The sequence below is a fragment of the Bacillus rossius genome, chromosome 1, assembly GCF_032445375.1.
Source record: "Bacillus rossius redtenbacheri isolate Brsri chromosome 1, Brsri_v3, whole genome shotgun sequence".
Taxonomy (NCBI): Eukaryota; Metazoa; Arthropoda; class Insecta; order Phasmatodea; family Bacillidae; genus Bacillus; species Bacillus rossius.
The window spans coordinates 83,349,561-83,373,354 of record NC_086330.1 but is presented as its reverse complement, the minus strand read 5'-3'; the positions used below and the strand labels follow the sequence as shown (position 1 = coordinate 83,373,354).

At 37.1% G+C, this 23,794-nt stretch overlaps 1 protein-coding gene across 1 annotated transcript in view; it reads right to left on the bottom strand.

Moving 5' to 3' along the window:
* The window catches only part of LOC134538665 (putative ankyrin repeat protein RF_0381), a 37,121-nt gene that overhangs the window by 5,285 nt on the left and 8,042 nt on the right, over window positions 1-23,794 (bottom strand). Inside the window, exons 2-7 of the mRNA XM_063380088.1 lie at window positions 18,630-18,717; window positions 15,946-16,014; window positions 14,834-14,902; window positions 3,042-3,080; window positions 2,394-2,456; window positions 428-457 (exon numbers count right to left, since the gene is read on the bottom strand). Of these exons, the coding sequence (XP_063236158.1) occupies window positions 428-457; window positions 2,394-2,456; window positions 3,042-3,080; window positions 14,834-14,902; window positions 15,946-16,014; window positions 18,630-18,707 (348 nt within the window). The 5' untranslated portion in view covers window positions 18,708-18,717. The remainder of the gene's footprint in view (window positions 1-427; window positions 458-2,393; window positions 2,457-3,041; window positions 3,081-14,833; window positions 14,903-15,945; window positions 16,015-18,629; window positions 18,718-23,794) is intronic.

Genomic DNA, 23,794 nt, shown 5'->3' with positions numbered 1-23,794 from the left:
GGCACGTATGTCGTCGATAAACTCTTACACCGTTTGACCGATCGCCATGAAAGTTGGCACATCGAAGTGTTTTTATCATGGAGAAGGTTTTTATGCTAACAATTTTTTTGTAACTCGCCGCTAGATGGCGCTGTAGCGCATCAACTTCTAAACCTTTCAACCGATCGCCATGGGTAAACAGAAAACCATAGGTCACAGATACACAAACAGTAATTATGTGTCATTTCTTAATGTCCACCACATTGGACATATCGCTATCCATTTTGCTGTAACTCGCGGACAATATATCACCCGGTGTTCAGCCCGGGCAAAGCCGGGTACTGCAGCTAATATATATATATATATTACTTGACGTCTCCTTGATATTAACCCTATAAAACCAAGATATTCGTGAAACTACATAATTTTGTGTATCAAATATACTTACCGATTTCTTAAGCTCGATTTCTTGGGAATTCTGTAAAACAGAACAAAACATAGCTCTTTACTAAAGAAATAAAATTCCTGCGTCTATAGACTTCAACCACTATTTAATTTGTTGGGCAGTGCACTATTGATGCACAGTTTCGTAGAGGAACAAGTACATATCTCCTCACCTCTGCGGTCAGCGCGCAGTCTTTCAGACGAGGCGATACGCCTTCAAGCATGGATGGTCCTACCAGTGCTTTCGCAAGTGGGAAATGTAGCGGACGTTGCCATTGACCAAGGGGCTTACTCTGGGTACTCCTGTTTTCCCTGAGCACACTTTACAATACTTCAGCTACAACCCTTGTTTCACCTCACGTGAAAGGGCGAAGGGCGTATACGGGCCTCGCCTTGAAAGTCACATACATTAAGTGTAAGTTACCCTCACTCTGATGGTGCATTGCCGATTATTATACCCATAAAGTTTGACTTTTTAAGTAATTAAGAAGCAGTACTACTCATGCAAACTACGCAGTTATGTAACATAGCAAGTCAAAAAATAAATATTTAAGTTATTATTCCTCCTGTAGTATGAAATTTTGCTGGTGGTAAGACACTGTACTCGCCTTACAGAGGACCAAATTGCGAAAAATGATTTGACTATCCTAATAAGCATAGATTCCCAATACCACTCCAGTCAAAACCTTCGATGGTTGCCAACTGTTGACCGTGGCAGATTCTTTCTTCCTATATCCATGGGCTGTATTTCAGTGGGTTACCGTGTTTAATGACTCCTGCTGATGAGACATTTAGCTCAAAACAAACGTGCTGAAAGCAGTCAGTAATAAGTAATCACAAAGAAAAATTTCAACATTTAATAAAGTGACCCTGGCAAAAAATATCCTGGGAATACGTCCAAAGAAATACTTAAGTGCCCGGCGTTTCGGCTTTGCCATATTACAACCATTCTCTTCGAACACTTCAGTATTTCTTAAGTCGTAATCCTATTCCAAAAAACAAATAAATACAAATCCAAGAAGTTGGCTAAAACCTTGAGCATGAAAGTCTACGATCAATGACCGAAGTGTTTTGAATCATGGAGCACAATCTAGCAATCGAGACACAAAGACCTGCAGCAAGGCCGTAGCACAGCGTACCTGAATCAGCGCTCTTTACACACCTAGGAAACCCAGTGCACCTAGGCCTCTATCATGTACAAGAGTGTGCACACCTAAGAGCACCTCGACTTGAGGCAAACGATCCTCAAATATGCTAGCGACTATTACACTAGGATTTGTGTACTAGCTGGTACGCTATAGAGTGATATAGGTGAGCAACTTTGAAAACAGGCTCTTATGTCTGTCGTGATCCTCTAGATGTTTACCTAAGGGAGTGAGTAACATTAGAAATAAGCTTTGCTCTTTGCCATGATCTTTAAGAAATTTGTTTCTATTTTCTACCCTCTTACTTGTACTAGTCCAGTGTAAACAAAAAAAAATTCATTATAGCGTTAATATTAATATGCATATGTTTCAGCATATATTAATTTTAGTCAATTGTAGTAAAAACATGAATAAATCAAATCATATTTAGTACAAAATTTGAAATACCACTGAAGAAAATGAGAAGGTACATAAAGTTGTATCCTGTATACTGTCCATTATGTTTCTTGCATACCAGCTAGAATTTTAGTTAGCTCTAAATTACTTGTTCATTTATCTTGCAATCTTTCGAGCTCAAGTAAGAAACCTTGTGCTATGGGCTTGCTATGTGAGCTTCACACTCACATCTCACTCGCTGATACAAAATCATAAACTACTCCTCAACGTGCCCAAATACATTCCACGAGCGCCTAAAACATGCCCCACGCACATTTATAGCGTACTTATGCAGTTTCACGCTCAACATTTTCCGAGAACCTCGGGGATATAGTGCCATAGTGTCTTTTTACGAAACATAATTTGTCCAGTTCATACTTCACAACTTACCTCATTCGAAATCCTCTCCAATTGAGCCGTTAAGTTTTTAATACCATCTACCAGCTCGTTTAACTGAAAAAAAAAAAACAAGATATGACACTAATAAAGACTGAAATTTTGCTAAATTCAAGCATATTTAATTACATTAAAAATTAATTTTTTTTTGATGATTTACCAGGACCAGGATGCTGTTTTGACAGAAAATTTTCAAGATATTAAAAAAAAAAATGTTTTGTAATACATAAAACAATAATAATACATAAAACAATAAAACTAAAGTTTGAAAACAACTGCTTTAATGGTATGTATTTTAATAAAGAAATATGTTTTGACAATCTTAGTACAATGAACGAAGTTTACCTCGGTGTCTGCATCTACTAAATAAAATTTCGTGCTATCGTCAGTCGACAAAGTCGACGTAATATATATATAAAAAAAAAACATAATATAACTTAGTGTTTAAAATAATACTAATGCAAATATCAAATAAAATTAAAACATGGTTTCGCCGTAAAATATTGTGCTAGTCCATTCTTAAAAAATTTTTTTCTTACAAAATAATTTATTTTGAATGATGATTCCCATGACAGCCTCTTAAGAGTTGCTAACTTAACATTACAAAACAGTCTGCAAACCTTAATGGCAGCTTTGACTCACCTTGGCCAGTGCGCTTGCTGTATCATTGACTCCTCCAGCCTGGACAAATAACAGTTTTAGCAACGCTTGAAAATAGCAAGGTAGAGGAGAAAAAATAGAGAGAGGGGAAATATATGTTGAGTTAATGCACACAATCGAAGAGTAGTATAGGTTGGCCGGTCCGAGATCAGGCGCCAGGCGGTGGATTGAAGATTGTCGGTCCACATCTCTGACGTCACGTACATCTCTGTCGTCACGGAGGCCATCTTGGATAAGCGTAACGGGACACAGCGTTACGAGACACAGCGTTACGAGACACAGCTGAACGGGACACAACGTAACTGGACAAGTAGATCACGGCAGCAATCTTGGATCCGCCATCTTTAAATCGAGCGCCCCACTCATTATGATGGAATTTTCGTCTCCGTCGCCATATTGATTTTTTTCTGTTCCACTGGAGGCCGCCATCTTGGATACCGTCGGCTTTGTTTCAGCTGTTTGTTCCTAGATAGCGCCAGCATCGCTCTTGACTTTTTTCTGTTCCACTGGGGGCTGCCATCTTGGATACCGTCGACTTTGTTTCTGTTGTTTGTTCCTAGATAGCGCCAGCGACGCTCATGTTTTTTTCTGTTCCGCCGCAGGCCGCCATCTTGGATACCGTCGACTTTGTTTCTGTCGTTTGTTCCTAGAGAGCGCCAGCGTCGCTCTGTCTCATCACATAAGGTCGATGTTCCATTACCTACCATAGCTATTATGAACCTTATCGACATTTTAAATTTAATTTTTTATGAAAAATATATTGGAAACGCTGTGATTCGAACCATCGCAGCTCTGATCTCTAGGTTGGAAAACATACGCCTTTAACCGCTCGGCCATCGAGACATTTACCAGATTGAAAATTAAATAAGGTATATATAAAAAAAACATGCATATTTGGACTTGTAATTTTTTTAATTTAAAGTAATAATAGCACCACTTGTTCGAGACGGACCCACCATCTTGTCATTTGGCCGCCATCTTGAAAATCCGTAATTTTTATGCTAGAGATGCGGGAAAAAGTTAAAAATTCATTAAATAAATTGACAATAAATATAATGATTGATTATATCGATTCCTGTCCTTGGTTCTAAACCGGTGAGGGCAAAAAATAAAACAAACATCAGATCCTTCCTACACAGAAGCCACCTACAGACCGATCTACCGTCACCAATACGAAGGTATATATCGTCAACTGGTATGACATCATGTCCGCCATCTTGTCTTCATACGCTGGAGACCACCATCTTGTTTTCGTCTGCTAGAGTGTGTCGATACCATGTTAGTATAATTATCTGGTCACCACACCATTGACCTTGACCTTTGACCTTGACCTTGAAATATGTCCTTGACCTTGAAATATGACCTTGATTTTTGACCTTGACCTTGAAATATGACTTTGACATTTGACCTTGACATTGAAATTTTACCCTGACCTTGACCTTTGACCTTGACCTTGAAATATTACCCTGACCTTGAAAATTTACGCTGACCTTGAAATTTGACCCTGACCTTGAAATTTGACCCTGACCTTGAAATTTGACCTTGACCTTGAAATTTGACCTTGACCTTGAAATTTGACCTTAACCTTGAAATTTGACCTTGACCTTCAAATTTGACCTTGACCTTGAAATTTGACCTTGACTTTGAAATTTGACTTTGACCTTGTCGACCATCATGGAACCGACATTTTATGTTCAGTACATGCTACCAGGAGCTACCACATGCTGGAGTACGCCATATTGTGTGTGTACTTGTATTATAGAGTAAATTTCCATCTGGATAATTTTATTCTAACCCGCTACAGTGCAGTAATCATTTATTATGGAGGTGCCCCCCGCCATCTTGAAATTCGGCCGCCATCTTGAAATCATGTAATAATGTAGCTAGAAAAGCGGGAAAAAATCCAAAATTCATTAAATAAATTAGTAATCCATATAATGATTGATTGGATCGACTAAGGCCCTTGGTTCGATCCCTGGCCGATACAAAGAACTTTAATTTAAAAAAATACTAAAAAAGTGTTAAGTTTGAGAAAATAAAAACAACACAAGTTCTTTAAAAAAAAATTATTACATAAATTCAATACACTACTACAAGTACAAAAAAAATACACAGACAAATTACCAAAGCCTTTTGGATTCCTCGATTCAAACAGTCTTCTTATTGTACGGACTAAGCCTTTTACATGACTTTAAAAGTCTATCCGATCCGTTCATCACCACAGCCAGAGACGGACTGAAGTTCATAGCACTTATATATAGTCTCATTAGCCGGTACAACACATGAGTCAAATCAATAACCATGTTCATTATACGTCTCGGAGCATTTTTTATAATGACGATGTAAACTATCGAGACGCGAAATTAGTTTATTGCACTTACTGCACTGAAATTGTATTCTTTGAACATTATTAGAACAACCGCTTCTTTCATGTCTGCGAGCATTTGAGGTGATAGTAAATGATGCACCACAGTATTTGCACTGATGCGAAGTACGCTCTTCATTAATTGAAGTATTCAATGCTGATGAAACTTCAGCTGATGGTGGAACAGCACATATCGAAGTCTCCTCCAGTGTTGTCAAAGACGTTGCCAACGTGATCTGCTCCAACATCGTCGGCGCCGACGTCATGATTACCGTAGTCGATGGTACATCCTCCATCGAGTACGACGTTAAAGTCGGTAAAGATGCCATCGAGGTCTCAAGAACAGGCAATTGCGCGACTTATGCACCAAAAGAAACAAACTAGGTGATCCGTACACCGTCGACGACAGTAACAAACTGAGCGTCCTGCTGTCTAGGACTCGTTTATATACATTAACCGGTTTGAATAATACGCTAGTCAAATCAAGAACAATTTACTAAAATACTAGAAGCAAAACAACATTAAAAAAATAGAAGCACCGTCAACAAAAAAGGAAGCACATTTGGAAGCACCTTCAAAAAAGGAAAAACAATAGGAAGCACCGACTACCAAAAAACATCACATTTGGAAGCACCGTCATCGAAAAGGCAGCACATTTGGAAGCACCGACTACGAAAAGACAGCACATTTGGAAGCACCGACTACGAAAAGGCAGCACATTTGGAAGCACCGACAACGAAAAGGCAGCACATTTGGAAGCACCGACTACGAAAAGGCAGCACATTTGGCAGCACCGACAACGAAAAGGCAGCACATTTGGAAGCACCGACTACGAAAAGGCAGCACATTTGGAAGCACCGACAACGAAAAGGCAGCACATTTGGAATCACCGACTACGAAAAGGCAGCATATTTGGCAGCACCGACAACGAAAAGGCAGCACATTTGGAAGCACCGACAACGTAAAGGCAGCACTTTTGAAGCACCGACAACCAAAAGGAAGCACATTTGGCAGCACCGACAACGAAAAGGCAGCACATTTGGAAGCACCGACTACGAAAAGGCAGCACATTTGGAAGCACCGACAACGAAAAGGCAGCACATTTGGAAGCACCGACTACGAAAAGGCAGCACATTTGGAAGCACCGACAACGAAAAGGCAGCACATTTGGAAGCACCGACAACGAAAAGGCAGCACATTTGGAAGCTCCATCAACAAAAAAAAGGCAAAAAGGAAGCACAAGTTACGAGATCTAAGTCTTAGTTAGAAATCAGAATACAAGAAATAAAAACATTAAATTCTTATAATTTAAATTATTTATTTTATTGCTTTACATTATACAAATGCAAGTAAAACAAGCCATTATTGTATGTAGCCAGCATTCCTCAGTTCCTTGAGTATGAAGGATATTTCTTTGATGCACGAATAGTTTCCTGCACAAAGCGAACCATGTAGAAGTCTTTGCCGGTCAACCAATTTTTTTGGATCTTTCCACGATGTGTAATCATTCTCTTCTACCACCATCTTCCTTGCACCTTTATAAATATTATGATTTCTGGTGTCTTCCGTTTTACCACCAACCTCAGGGTAACTTTCATGTTTGAGACAGTGATCATCACAAGCTTGATCAGATTTATTTAATATATCACGTCGTTTCCACCGTTTCGGTCTCAGGACACCGCCACATTCTTAGATCTTGGCAGCTTTAGGTGCTTCATCATAGTCTATGTCTTTGTCAACAGCCTCAGAGTCACTGTAACAATCACCGTAGAAGTAATCGTCTTCACCCAATTTACCGTAATAATTCGATGTTGATGATGTTGAAGTGTCTTCATCGTCTTCATGCTTCCTTTTTAGGAGTCCATCATTTTTACAAAGTAGGAAAGATCTACTTGAATTCGGCTGGAATATATTCTCACTTTTCACGTTAAGGATTCTTCCATTGTCTTCATTCTTCCGTAAATCATCAACCTCCTTCAATTTAAGTTCTTTGTCAAGATCGGAAGAGCCAAGAAAATAATTGTCGTAATGCAGATCACTCTTCCTTAGGCTAGTAGATTCATCGTTGTCCTCTTGCTTGTACGCAGGCTTGGCGCTACAAGTTCTGCAATGTCTTTTTAGGCTCTCTCTCCGCGTAAACGACTTGCTACATCGAACACAACTTATCATATTGCGCAGTGGATTTTTAACACAGTTATTCTTTCTCAAGATAAACTCTTTACTGCAAAACTTACACCTATGTTCTTTCGATACAGCGTCAGATCCCAAATCAGAATTCATATTAGTTACTGAGACTAATGCCAGATACCAATTGAGTGTTTTAAATTAGATCCAATACTTAAATAGAAATTTTTTCATTTTTCATCAGCGAGAATTAATATATCTCATGCAAAAGTACTTTATGCATGTAGTTCTGCTTTTCAACAACAGATGTCGCCACATGTTGCTTGCAGGTAAATAATATTTAGTTCTTTTATGCGGGATGCGGGATGCTCACTAACGATCGCAAAAGAAGGATGGCTTCGCTAGACTCCAAGGAAAAGGGAGTTCGTCTTGCATGTTGGTGCTCCACAGATGTCTCATGGAATAATATTAATTTGACTGAGTAATGATATGTGTTAATTCCACCTGATAAAAATATTGCAAGTTTTGATTTAGTAACAGAAATTATCGAATTAAATGTAACTCCAAATAAAATGACATGTCTCATTAGACAAAAAAAAAAATCCATGCAGAGAGCGGGATCTCAGAATAGTCAGAAACACTTGAAGAAACCACAGGAATGATCACAAGAACACGGGAAAAACCATCAAAATATTGACAAGAATAATCAGGAGCACACGGAGAAAACCACCATAATGTTGACAAGTATAATCGGAAGCACACGGAGAAAACCGCCACAAGATTTCTTTGTTATCATAAAATTACAGAAAAAAATTAATAAAAAAAAACACAACAAATTCAAAAACTGATTATGCTAGCTTGTGAACTTCTCACTGTTGAGCAAAGATAGAGTTCTAGTCCAAGCCAGAATCAGTTTTTGAATTTGTTGTGTTTTTTTATTAATTTTTTTCTGTAATTTTATGATAACAAAGAAAACATGTGGCGGTTTTCTCCGTATGCTTCCGATTATACTTGTCAATATTATAATGGTTTTTTCCGTGTACTCCTGATTATTCTTGTCAATATTTTGATGGTTTTTCCCGTGTTCTTGTAATCATTCCTGTGGTTTCTTCAAGTGTTTCTGACTATTCTGAGATCCCGCTCTCTGCATGGATTTTTTTTTGTCTAATGAGACATGTCATTTTATTTGGAGTTACATTTAATTCGATAATTTCTGTTACTAAATCAAAACTTGCAATATTTTTATCAGGTGGAATTAACACATATCATTACTCAGTCAAATTAATATTATTCCATGAGACATCTGTGGAGCACCAACATGCAAGACGAACTCCCATTTCCTTGGAGTCTAGCGAAGCCATTCTTCTTTTGCATAAAAGAACTAAATATTATTTACCTGCAAGCAACATGTGGCGACATCTGTTGTTGAAAAGCAGAACTACATGCATAAAGTACTTTTGCATGAGATATATTAATTCTCGCTGATGAAAACTGAAAAAATTTCTATTTAAGTATTGGATCTAATTTAAAACACTCAATTGGTATCTGGCATTAGTCTCAGTAACTAATATGAATTCTGATTTGGGATCTGACGCTTTATCGAAAGAACATAGGTGGAAGTTTTGCAGTAAAGAGTTTATCTTGAGAAAGAATAACTGTGTTAAAAATCCACTGCGCAATATGATAAGTTGTGTTCGATGTAGCAAGTCGTTTACGCGGAGAGAGAGCCTAAAAAGACATGGCAGAACTTGTAGCGCCAAGCCTGCGTACAAGCTAGAGGACAACGATGAATCTACTAGCCTAAGGAAGAGTGATCTGCATTACGACAATAATTTTCTTGGCTCTTCCGATCTTGACAAAGAACTTAAATTGAAGGAGGTTGATGATTTACGGAAGAATGAAGACAATGGAAGAATCCTTAACGTGAAAAGTGAGAATATATTCCAGCCGAATTCAAGTAGATCTTTCCTACTTTGTAAAAATGATGGACTCCTAAAAAGGAAGCATGAAGACGATGAAGACACTTCAACATCATCAACATCGAATTATTACGGTAAATTGGGTGAAGACGATTACTTCTACGGTGATTGTTACAGTGACTCTGAGGCTGTTGACAAAGACATAGACTATGATGAAGCACCTAAAGCTGCCAAGATCTAAGAATGTGGCGGTGTCCTGAGACCGAAACGGTGGAAACGACGTGATATATTAAATAAATCTGATCAAGCTTGTGATGATCACCGTCTCAAACATGAAAGTTACCCTGAGGTTGGTGGTAAAACGGAAGACACCAGAAATCATAATATTTATAAAGGTGCAAGGAAGATGGTGGTAGAAGAGAATGATTACACATCGTTAAAAGATCCAAACATATTGGTTGACTGGCTAAGACTTCTACATGGTTCGCTTTGTGCAGGAAACTATTCGTGCATCAAAGAAATATCCTTCATACTCAAGGAACTGAGGAATGCTGGCTACATACAATAATGGCTTGTTTTACTTGCATTTGTAAAATGTAAAGCAATAAAATAAATAATTTAAATTATAAGAATTTAATGTTTTTATTTCTTGTATTCTGATTTCTAACTAAGACTTAGATCTCGTAACTTGTGCTTCCTTTTTGCCTTTTTTTTGTTGATGGAGCTTCCAAATGTGCTGCCTTTTCGTTGTCGGTGCTTCCAAATGTGCTGCCTTTTCGTAGTCGGTGCTTCCAAATGTGCTGCCTTTTCGTTGTCGGTGCTTCCAAATGTGCTGCCTTTTCGTAGTCGGTGCTTCCAAATGTGCTGCCTTTTCGTTGTCGGTGCTGCCAAATGTGCTGCCTTTTCGTTGTCGGTGCTTCCAAATGTGCTGCCTTTTCGTTGTCGGTGCTTCCAAATGTGCTGCCTTTTCGTTGTCGGTGCTGCCAAATGTGCTGCCTTTTCGTAGTCGGTGATTCCAAATGTGCTGCCTTTTCGTTGTCGGTGCTTCCAAATGTGCTGCCTTTTCGTAGTCGGTGCTTCCAAATGTGCTGCCTTTTCGTTGTCGGTGCTGCCAAATGTGCTGCCTTTTCGTAGTCGGTGCTTCCAAATGTGCTGCCTTTTTGTTGTCGGTGCTTCCAAATGTGCTGCCTTTTCGTAGTCGGTGCTTCCAAATGTGCTGCCTTTTCGTAGTCTGTGCTTCCAAATGTGCTGTCTTTTCGATGACGGTGCTTCCAAATGTGATGTTTTTTGGTAGTCGGTGCTTCCTATTGTTTTTCCTTTTTTGAAGGTGCTTCCAAATGTGCTTCCTTTTTTGTTGATGGTGCTTCTATTTTTTTAATGTTGTTTTGACTCTAGTATTTTAGTAAATTGTTCTTGATTTGACTAGCGTATTATTCAAACCGGTTAATGTATATAAACGAGTCCTAGACAGCAGGACGCTCAGTTTGTTACTGTCGTCGACGGTGTACGGATCACCTAGTTTGTTTCTTTTGGTGCATAAGTCGCGCAAATGCCTGTTCTTGAGACTTTGATGGCATCTTTACCGACTTTAACGTCGTACTCGATGGAGGATGTACCATCGACTACGGGAATCATGACGTCGTCGCCGACGATGTTGGAGCAGATCCTGTTGGCAATGTCTCTGACAACACTGGAGGAGACTTCGATATGTGCTGTTCCACCATCAGCTGAAGTTTCATCAGCATTGAATACTTCAATTAATGAAGAGCGTACTTCGCATCAGTGCAAATACTGTGGTGCATCATTTACTATCACCTCAAATGCTCGCAGACATGAAAGAAGCGGTTGTTCTAATAATGTTCAAAGAATACCATTTCAGTGCAGTAAGTGCAATAAACTAATTTCGCGTCTCGATAGTTTACATCGTCATTATAAAAAATGCTCCGAGACGTATAATGAACATGGTTATTGATTTGACTCATGTGTTGTACCGGCTAATGAGACTATATATAAGTGCTATAAACTTCAGTCCGTCTCTGGCTGTGGTGATGAACGGATCGGATAGACATTTAAAGTCATGTAAAAGGCTTAGTCCGTACAATAAGAAGACTGTTTGAATCGAGGAATCCAAAAGGCTTTGGTAATTTGTCTGTGTATTTTTTTTGTACTTGTAGTAGTGTATTGAATTTATGTAATAAATTTTTTTTAAAAGAACTTGTGGTGTTTTTATTTTCTCAAACTTAACACTTTTTTAGTATTTTTTTTAAATTAAAGTTGTTTTGTATCGGCCAGGGATCGAACCAAGGACTTAGTCGATCCAATCAATCATTATATGGATTACTAATTTATTTAATGAATTTTGTATTTTTTCCCGCTTTTCTAGCTACATTATTACATGATTTCAAGATGGCGGCCGAATTTCAAGATGGCGGGGGGGCACCTCCATAATAAATGATTACTGCACTGTAGCGGGTTAGAATAAAATTATCCAGATGGAAATTTACTCTATAATACAAGTACACACACAATATGGCGTACTCCAGCATGTGGTAGCTCCTGGTAGCATGTACTGAACATAAAATGTCGGTTCCATGATGGTCGACAAGGTCAAAGTCAAATTTCAAAGTCAAGGTCAAATTTCAAGGTCAAGGTCAATTTTGAAGGTCAAGTTCAAATTTCAAGGTCAAGGTCAAATTTCAAGAACAAAGTCAAATTTCAAGGTCAGGGTCAAATTTCAAGGTCAGTGTCAAATTTCAAGGTCAAGGTCAAATTTCAAGGTCAGGGTCATATTTCAAGGTCAAGGTCAAAGGTCAAGGTCAGAGTAAAATTGCAATGTCAAGGTCAAATGTCAAAGTCATATTTCAAGGTCAAGGTCAAAGATCAAGGTCATATTTCAAGGTCAAGGTCAAAGGTCAAGGTCAATGGTGTGGTGACCAGATAATTATACTAACATGGTATCGACACACTCTAGCAGACGAAAACAAGATGGTTGTCTCCAGCGTATGAAGACAAGATGGCGGACATGATGTCATACCAGTTGACGATATATACCTGGGTATTGGTGACGGTAGATCGATCTGTTGGTGGCTTCTGTGTAGGAAGGATCTGATGTTTGTTTTATTTTTTGCCCTCACCGGTTTAGAACCAAGGACGGGAATCGATATAATCAATCATTATATTTATTGTCAATTTATTTAATGAATTTTGAACTTTTTCCCGCATCTCTAGCATAAAAATTACGGATTTTTAAGATGGCGGCCAAATGACAGGATGGTGGGTCCGTCTCGAACAGGTGGTGCTATTATTACTTTAAATCAAAAAAATTACAAGTCCAAATATGCATGTTATTTTTATATATACCTTATTTAATTTTCAATCTGGTAAATGTCTCGATGGCCGAGCGGTTAAAGGCGTATGTTTTCCAACCTAGAGATCAGAGCTGCGATGGTTCGAATCACAGCGTTTCCAATATATTTTTCATAAAAAATTAAATTTATAATGTCGATAAGGTTCATAATAGCTATGGTAGGTAATGGAACATCGACCTTATGTGATGGGACAGAGCGACGCTGGCGCTCTCTAGGAACAAACAACAGAAACAAAGTCGACGGTATCCAAGATGGCGGCTCCCAGTGGAACAGAAAAAAGTCAAGAGCGATGCTGGCGCTATCTAGGAACAAACAGCTGAAACAAAGCCGACGGTATCCAAGATGGCGGCCTCCAGTGGAACAGAAAAAAATCAATATGGCGACGGAGACGAAAATTCCATCATAATGAGTGGGGCGCTCGATTTAAAGATGGCGGATCCAAGATGGCTGCCGTGATCTACTTGTCCAGTTACGCTGTGTCCCGTTACGATGTGTCCCGTAACGCTGTGTCCCGTTACGCTTATCCAAGATGGCCGCCGTGACGACAGATATGGACGTGACGTCAGAGATGTGGACCGACAATCTTCAATCCACCGCCTGGCGCCTGATCTCGGACCGGCCAACCTATACTACTTCGAAGTTCAATAAAAACATAATTTACTAAAGTGTATGGACAAATTAACCCAATCAATCAGAACAAAGAAGGTCATTACCTAAATAATAACCTTGATTACAGTACTTGGTTTACGAGTAAACGAAGTTCGGTTATGCCACAACTAAATTTTGTTGCAAAACCCTGCAAAGCGAAACAATATTATATGAGATTATATGATATTGAAATACAGTCTATCAAAATCTAACAACATAAGTAGAAGGTACATCAATACTACGAAATATTTTGGTAGGCCAGTATCTTTGTCCTCTGCAGTTAGTAGCTTACGCAGAATTTGATTTGGCCTGAAGGAGGGGGGATATAACCTATTTCCTAATTTTTTCTTTTAAATTCTTTACTTTTGATGGTTATTTTTTGACGTGACAACGTCTAATAAAACGATGAACGCCAGTTGCACGCTCGAAAAAGTGTCCCGTTACGCTAATTGTCCCGTTACGCTGTGTCCCGTTACGCTGTGTTACGTTACGCTGTCGGCGAGTGCATTAATAATAGGTTATGTTACAATTGACTAAAAAATTATGGTTATTAATATAATTGATGATAGATATTTGATTACAGTTTATTTCTATGAAAACTTGTTGATAATTATATTTAAACTTTATAGCTAAATGCCAGTTTTTAAAATTAATTACAAGTCATCTACATGTGAACTGTTTCGTCGACTGTTTATAAAGTGAAGTGAAAAGTTAATGTGGTTTTCATTGCTTATTACAACAACAATTTCGGCAATATATGTTAATTATTCTTCCATTTTAAAAATCTGATTACTAGTATAATTTCAAGTATTTATTCTTTTATTATTAAAATAAAAATGATTAAATTTTATTAATAAAAGTATGCAATCATTTCATCAATGGTTTGTTATGACGTCACGTTAAACTATCGTCCGTAAACCGACTTTACAGACAACCAATTTTTTAGGATTTGGGGAAGGGGTATGTATCCCCTCATCATCCGTTTGCGGGCACCTCTGTCTGCAGTGGTCGCTATAGTTGTCTAAGGTCAGAGTGCTCGGTACAACATAATAGTCTGTTTGTATTATGTGTTTTATATGAGAGGGGATAAAGTGATTTATGTCCTTCCTGCATGGCAAAAAATAGTTGCAACCTACTTTAATTTTTTTAAAGAGCTTATTTTAAGAACTCAAAACATATTTCTCAAAAGTGCTGTATTGTCTAAAGATCTAAATTAATATCATAAAAGTTTTAAATTGCAAAAAAAAAACACGCTTAAATAGCATGGAATTGTTGCAAACATCAACCTTTATGCACAGTAGACTTCGAAGTTGACCATAATAAAGTTTAAAGTGATTCCGCATGTCTTACCTTACTGTCCCCGCACTTAGACTGACAGACACTCAGACTGTTGTCTGTCGGAGGAAGTGTCAATCTCACCTGGAAACAGAATGACATGACAGATGTCTCGATGACTCACGCCAATAAATAAAAGTTATGTGAACGCGAATGTGTGCAAGCTTTATCCCATTACAAATGCAGTTAAGTGTTAATATGAACCTAAAACAGAGAAACTAAACGAACTTTAATGGAATAAAATCTGATAGCAAACAAACAATGATATAAAAAGGTTTTAATGAACTTTAATAGAATAAAATCTTACAGCCAACAAACAATGATCTGAAAAAGTTTTTTAAAACATAAGGTACAAAATATAAAAGTACAACTTTTTAAAGTTCATAATTGCTTTAATTTTCCATGCCAGCAATAACAACACGAAATGATTTTGGGTGGATGCTACACTCAGTTCTCACTCCGCATGTATCCCGTCTTTTGCTGCGTATGTTATGAAATTACTTACATCTTGTCACTAAAGGTAGAAGCAAAGAATACAACATAAGTGTCCACTATTCCCCAGTCCAGTATTCCCTACACTTACGGCCACTTCGTTAGCTCGAAGAATAGCAAGGTTAGGGTCCCCGTCCACCCATGCGATGTGAAAACTTTTCAAGATATCTGAGTGGCATATACTTAATAAATTAATTTAATAATATGCTAAGGGTGGATGGTTAGTTTTGTTTCCGTATTTCGTTTTCAAACTATATTATTAGAGGAGTTAAAATGGCTGAAATGAATCATTTTTAGGCATGAAACACCCGGTACAGATTATAGAAAGCACTGAAGGGACTTGCATTACACATTAATCTTCATTTCTCCACCATATAATGTCACAGTTGGCCTGTGCACGACGAGAAGACTGCGCGCCAATTCAAAGCCCTGGGCATAGAGGCGATACTGCGTTAGTAGCACCAGCGAGCGTCGCACTTGTCATCCCGCCTCACTAACACAGATACACCCTTGGCTAGGCTTCAACCACACTCAGCCTTGTGCATGTTATAGCGCTTGGACCTCAGAAGCTAGCTTGCTGGTGTGAGTTTATCCTGCTTATGTTTTGTTATTGAGTAGTTTGGCCGATGTCTTACTTTATACGCGATGGCTCTCAAAGATTTTTTTAAATCCGTGGCTTTCAGGTCAATGCTGCATCGTCCGGTCTGAAACAAACAAACACTTTATCTTCTAGGAATACTTATTATACCTACAGCATGTCCATAAAATAATGTACCAGATACAAAATGTTAAAAGTATCAACTGTGAGCGTTGTAGATTTTGATTCAGGGCCACAATTAAAGAGTAACTAAAACAGTTTAAGATTAGCGCATGCGTGAGTACTGCTTTGTTGTTTTCTCGCTTGCAGCGCTGCCTACACAAATGTCGAGTGAATCTGTAATTTCAGTTCAACGTACGTTTCATTTGTAAGAGAGTGGTTGAACGTCGAAGCTCCTGACCGTTGGATTGGTCGTAATGGTTGAGACAACAGAGTTCTTTTTCACTGGCCTCCACGTTCACCTGACATAACGCCATGTTTTTTTTTTTTTTTACGTTTGGGGCTTTATTAAAAATCGTGTCTACGATCCGCCGCTACCTAATGGTTTACTAGAGTTGAGACACAGAATGGAAGAGGCTATTGCTTCCATTACTCCGGACGTGTTAACCAACGTGTTGGATGAATTGAACTTTAAGTTGTATATGTGCCGCATAACTAAAGGTGCACATATTGAACATTTTTAAGAAAAACTATGTTAGTTAACCTCAATTTGATGTATGATTTGTTGTAAATAGTCTAAATTAAACTGTTATAATACACCATTGAAACTGGAACATTCTTTAATGGACGCCCTGTACTAGGGTATACATTTTAGTATTCAAATTATAATTACACATTAATTAAAATAAATTCTTAGCCAGTTAAAGAAAAAACGAGTAAAATACTTAAAAGTACACACAATATAAAACATTTAAAATCTGTGTTTTTTTTAAATTTAAAATATTGTCGCTAATAATGTTTTTAACCATACTTAAAAGGAGCAAACAAATATTAATTAGGTCCTTAATTTCACTTTAAAAGTACGAATATAAAAAGCTAAAAATACCTGCCTACAAATTATCAATAACATAACATGTAATTAAAGGTTTGGGTATTGACAGCATATTTTTTTTTCCAAATAAGCACAATGCACGCCCAAGTAATGTTATGATTTAATGTCAGTGTTGCGCAAATATATGCCTAATATTTCCGAACCTGTAAAAGTGTTCACTCGGTTCCATGAATTACTAATAGCCGCATTGTTGTGTTGTAACGCTTTGGCAATGAACGCCTTCGTAACAATCAATTACACCTCACTGAGATAATAAGAGATAGCTATTAAAAATGATCATGCCGTACTTCACCATTTTATGGGTATTTTTCTAAAGTAAGCGGACTGTTTTTATTAGGACCTTGATAAAGAACTCGTATTCGACCAGTGGTTGCGACACACAAGTTTGAATGAATTAAACTATACATTTTTCTTACCACAAAAATATGTAAATATAAATCTAAATTTGTAATTATTTGCTAGTCAATAAATCTATTTTAAAAAGCTATAATGAAGGATGTAACTCACAACATATTGTTAGCAAATAATTTTGAGCACATACGAATAATCTTGATTAGAGGTTATCTCGTGAGGTCGTATTTAATAAAGTAAACTTTGTGTTTACGTGCAGTAAGAAAATATTTTGTTAGAAAAACTTATGTTCTGTTAAAAATAAAAAAAAATAAAACATTTTTGAAGTGAAAACTTCTTTAGCCGCGTTGAGCGATTTCTGGTAGGGGCAAAACTTATGGGTTCGCGTCACCGACATGCCAGAGTGGCGACGCGCGGCGGCCTGTACATGTGTACTTTACTGTATCATGTGCGTGTTGGATTCTTTTTGGATGGGAAAAATCTTGTGAGTTCGCGACACCGACATGTTGTAGTAGCAGTAAGTGAAGTTAAATGGACCGCGTTGTAGATCGATTTTCTTTTGTTTATTTATTTACTTATTGAATGTTGATTATTTGTGGATTTAATTTCGTTTTTTTTTTTCAATGATAAAACTTCATTTCTTCTAATTTTAAAATTATTATTGGTAGAGGCAGAACTTATGGGTTCGCTTAACCGACATGCTAGTGATATAATACCAAAATAATTTTCTTACGTACATTTTACGTAGAAATGATGTCATATTACACATTTAAAAACAAAGTTTTAAGTTTTCACTTCTGTCGACAGCCCTCATGACAGCCTTTCCCTTTTTTGTAATTTTAGGTATTTTTCCTAACCAGGGGAATCTCAACTATCAAGGTCCTCATTTATCACCAGAGTTTTTTATATACTTAAAGCTACGATAAAACAATGCCTATCTTGACGCTGTAGGTGTGAGAAAATGTTTCTTCCGAGTTTACTTACTCTCAAAAATTTTTCACATTATTTTCTTATCAGCGTTGCCACAGTAAAAAAATTAAATTTTATAATTTACTAACAGATACTAATGTTTCTATGGTTTATTTCATTTACGTACAATGCATATTATAAAATTTTTAGGTTATATATATATATTTATTTTTGTATTATTTTACATTAACTATGCATTTTTATCTATAATTTTTACACGTAAACTTACTATATACTTTTTTTAGCTATAAGGTAACGAATTATTTTGGCGTCAAACATAAAGATTGTAAAAGTAAAAAAATAATTTATTGTTTTAATGGGATAAGTAATACAATACAAACGAAACTTACCGAAGAGCAGGAATATCCCCAGCACAAGGGAATCGAACATACGACCAGCACGTGAAGAGACAGCGTGGTTGGTAGCATGTTGACCAGCCTGGAGGGACAGAACAACAGAGGGACACATCAACCTACATCTACAGCCCCTTGCAGGAGCCATGTTGAAGGTCATCGAAGAGAACAGTAGCTGTTCGCCTGTCTCTCTCTTCCCTGCACAATGTACTACAATCGCAGGGCAATGTGTATTTCATGTCAGCAGTTTTCCACGAAGGGTTTTACTGACAGTACCTAAGGCAAGACGAGATGAATATACTTAGTACTACACTAACGCTTTTATAAAGAAAATATTAGGATATTGAACTGAAACATGTGAAAAATTAAACATACTGAATTTAAAAGTATGAACATACTGTTCCAACTCACGAATAAATAAAAGTATTTCACCAGTGGTGCAAAACTATTCAACTTGAAGCTTTAATATGCATACATACAGATATACATATATATTTTAAACTTATTACTGGTGATAAAATAATTGTCGGTGTGATCGTCGTAGTTTTAGTTACTAAGTACAAGTTTTAAGAGCAATCTTATAAGTATAAATTAAATTAAAATATTTATTTCTATTTACTTTTAAGTATTTATTATTTACAATTAAAAAGTAGTCTAAAGACACTTAAAAATAATGTTTATATGTCAAAGGATTTTGATGTTGTGAACTCAGTTTGTTTACTCAACTATTTTTAATACTACTGTATGTATGAGTAAACAGATTACTTAAATTTACGTTGTTATAAATATTTTTATTATGCGATTTTTTGTTGATTTGTATGATTAGTTTACTGTCTTATTCAACTCTGAACTACCTAATTTAAATGTAAAATATAATAAAACTCGTTTTGCTCAAGTTAATATATATAGTTTTACTGTGAATTCAACAACAATTCTTCCTGAAACATTTTATATGTAATATATATTTTTAATATTTTGGTAAAATGCATGGTCAGAGTTTTATGAAATAGACTATTTCGTACGATTTAAGAAGGTATCCAGGTATCATGAAACTAATTGTAAGCCCACTGTTCACAACATACGTTCACATGAATTGGACAAGGATCAGTTTTAAGAGAAACCAATACCAAATCAGGTTCAAAAATATTTAGGAATAAGAAATCATTTTGTGAAAGTGAAGACTACCTATGTCTGTCAGTGAAAACAAAGTCATCTGGCAGAAACCCAGACACTGATACCCACAAACGCAAGTCTAGCGCCTTTTGGAAAGAGAAAAAATCACTCTAAGAATTTTATCCTTAGTTTTATTAGTTAATGCCTGATATAGAGTCGGTTATGAAATAATCGTTTTGGCACAGATCATAACAAAATTAATGAGGATAATGTTTATTTTAACGTGAGTTCAAATAATTAAGAGTGGTAAAGATCAGGGAAATGTTTGTCGAAAAGTTTCATCTAAGCCTGAGCCACCAAATTTATTGAGATAACGACAAACACATTTGATTAAAAAAGATTTTCACGAACTAAGGCCACTGCTGGTTTTTAACTTAATGTCGTAGAGACACAGCAAGAACGATCAAGAAAGATGAACACACACATTAGGTACACGTGATTCCGCTCCGATGTGGACGGCTCGACGGCGCAGACTCGGGACGGGCGGTGGCGACTGCGGCCTCGACGCGACCGACTCGCGGATCTCGCGACCCGCCGGCGAGCTCGTGACGTCACGAGGCGCGGGCCCGCTATCTCTGACCCGGCGGGGTCACGTCACCGCGAGGTCAGCTCGCGACTGTGCGGACTGCCGGCGCGGCCGTCAGACTGCGCCCATCAGCAGTCATGTCGAGTTTGGTAGAATACTTGTTCGACCCAAACAATGAGCGTGATTTTTTTTTTTTTTTTTTTGCGATGCGCGCGCACCATGCAACGAAATTTTCACAGGAAGATGGTGGACCCACGTGAATGAACATAAACCCACGTATAGTCACTTTCATAAAGTATTAGGGGACATACCAAACGTATTGGTGTGCCAAATGAAACTTTATGATAGTGAAACTACTCTGGAATATATTTGGTAAACTGAAGTAAGTAGTCATAGCAAAGAGCAATTTCAAGTTTAAAAAAAGGATAATAGTATCACAACAATTACAATATTTATCCTCCCTCCATCTTCTGTCAGGTTTTGTAGCTCAGGGGTTATATTACGTGGTTATCAAGCTGAAGTATCGTTGTTGGAGACTTGATAGTAGGATTTTTCCAATTTTTTTCAAAATCACAATTTACTGCATTATACAAATTGTGCTTTAAGAAAATATATATGAATAAATTTTGTTTATTGTATTGCCTTAAATTATTTTATACACATGTTTATATTACTGTTAAATACTGAGTACATATTTAATTTTTTTACAGTAAATTAAAAAAAAAAAATTAGTGTCTTCAATCAAAAAGAAGTATAACTTCTAGCGCGCGTACGTAAGTACACACACCTTTTTTGTTTCGTTAAACTTTGTTGTCATACATTATATGTTATAAAACTAAATTTATAAGGCCATGCAACGTTCCTAAGTAACGTCCGTTCACTTACAAAATAAGTAGTCTTAAAGCCACAAAATTTTACGTTTAAAAAAAAAAAGAAGTTAAAAATCATCAACTGAGAAAGGCATCAGAGCAGTAAACTCACGTTTTATACAGCTACCCACGCCCGACAATTACTGTTATCCAAAGAGTCGATTATTAACTGTGAAGTCAATGCAAAGTTAACCGAGGAATAATTTTTGAAAGAATTTTTGCCTGAATGATGGATTGCTGGACTCATCATCATCATCATCACTGACAACCACCGCTATAGATAACTTTAAGATGAATTTTCCTGAAATTATTCCCTGTTGCTGAAAAAAATAGTCGATTGACAGTGCGGGCCAACTTCAGAACTCCGGCAGTGAAGACTTGGACAGGTCTTATTAAGTGCTTTCACTGTCACTGACCTCGACGTATCTAAACAACCACAGATATCCTTTTTAATCTCATTCTGAGGATACCCCATATTCATTGCAGCTCCCGGTACCGGAAACAATTAAATGTTTGAAAATCACTCGTTTCTATTGGACTTAATCCTAGCTTTATGAGACAGTTCCTATATGTTTCTTACATTGGAGCAACCATATTGTATATTGATATTCTATTTCAAATAAGATTAAAAAAAAATTAAGAAGTACTTTTTACACTGTTATCTGCATGGAAGGAGAAATTAGCAAAAAAACATTGCTTCCCACAGGAGCCGTGAAATTTTTGAACGGATATTGTTTAGAAGAAGATATTTTTTGTTTGTTTCATGGAATGAATACCTAATTAAATTTTTAAATTTTAATGAGATGAACAATTGAATAGATTATTAAGAGTAATAAGTTTATAAAACACAATATGAAGAAAAATAAATTGAAGGTTTTTTGGAATCTTTCATAAAATAAAATAGGAGATTCATATAAATTGTATAATAAACCAAATTTTACTAACTAGAAAGCGATTTTTAATTAAATTAACTCATATCGCAATTATCTATTGATTTCATGTAACAGACTACAGTTTCCATAGTAGACATAACCAATATTGAATTATTTTTTGTCCATGCAAGACAAGAATCTATTCGACGAAATTGGTGCTGCCCCGTACAGTTGACGAAAACATTTAATCTGAAAAACTATGCTTGTAAGTAAAAAGCTGCAAAATAAACATGCCTCATGGAATCGTCGTGTTGGCGATGGCTACTGATAGAAACTCGACTGCCAAAAACTTTTTCTCTCACCGGAAACTCTACCGCGAACCGAAACCTCTAAAAACTGCACTCGGGCGTATTCATAGCTTAAAAACTTGCCGACCATCAGCATTTCTCTCACAGCACAGACAGCTGGATTTAGCGAACGTTTTATGCCGGTAGTTATTTCTGAAAACACTATTGTCTCCTCCTCTCGACAGAATGTTCTTTGTTAAAACGTATTTGTTTCCAGGAGACGAATAACAGGTGTTCCGCTAGAGGCGAAAGTATGGTGGTGAAAGTGAGCTCTTAAGAATTCTTAATGGAATCTATCATCGCCACCAACAAAAGGAAAGAATTTATAGCAAACAACAGGCAAAAAAAATTATGTTCTGTTTACGCTCATGTGTTCCGCAATAGAGAAGTTGCAAATTTACTGGCCAAGTCAAGCACGGAAATATTGATTTACCGATCGAAGTGATAAGGTAAAGAATCACTGTAAACACGAACTCATTGTTTTCAACTTTAACACCATAATGCTCTCTCGAAACTCAACCATCTAAAAGCATTGGAAGCTAGTTCCACCGAGAGAATGAGAGAGACACTGGTGTGTAATGGTACATACGTTATTTTGTTAGCCCACGTGAGATACAACAAGGGGTTTGAACCAAGCGAACACAAAAACTGTGTTGAGAGAGAAACGCATTTATTATCAGATATTTGCAACTGAATTGATTTACAAAAAAAAAAAAAATTGTTAAAAACAGCACACGTTCTCTTGCTTCGATGAACAGCCTCGTACATACCATGAGCGCTCCTTTACGATGCCAAACTTCCAACAAAAGAGTGCGCAATTCGTTTAAACTGTTTTTAAACTAACTTATTCTTATTTGGACTCATCATATTTATACGCTAATGGGTTCATAATTGTAATACGGTGTGTGATTTAGTTAATCAATTAATAATACGTGGCAAATAATTACCCTGTCAAATTAAAGCGTGAAAAGCATTATACCAGCAAAAAATATATTTGTAGTTACACAGCTAAAATAATACTCATGTAACATTATTTAACATTAGGCCTACTAATTTACACAAGTAATAAAAAAATACGTACTTAAAATAACACCATTTTCTTGCGAAAATGGCCAGTGGTGCGGTGCACAATAACCTGAAACCCCGTTGTGCTGCCTGCCCTCTGCCCAAGTCGGCTGGCGTCAGGCGCAGGCGGGTTCCAACCGGCGCGACCCGCCTACCCCTGCAGCATGGCAGGGTTACACATGTGCCGCACGCCGCCACGTGGAGCCCGCGGCCCGCAAAGTTCTCTGCACCGTCCGCAACTGTTTAGCGTCAGACATCGTTTCAAAACAGTGATCACATAGACACTAAGCGAGCACAGGCTCAGACTAGA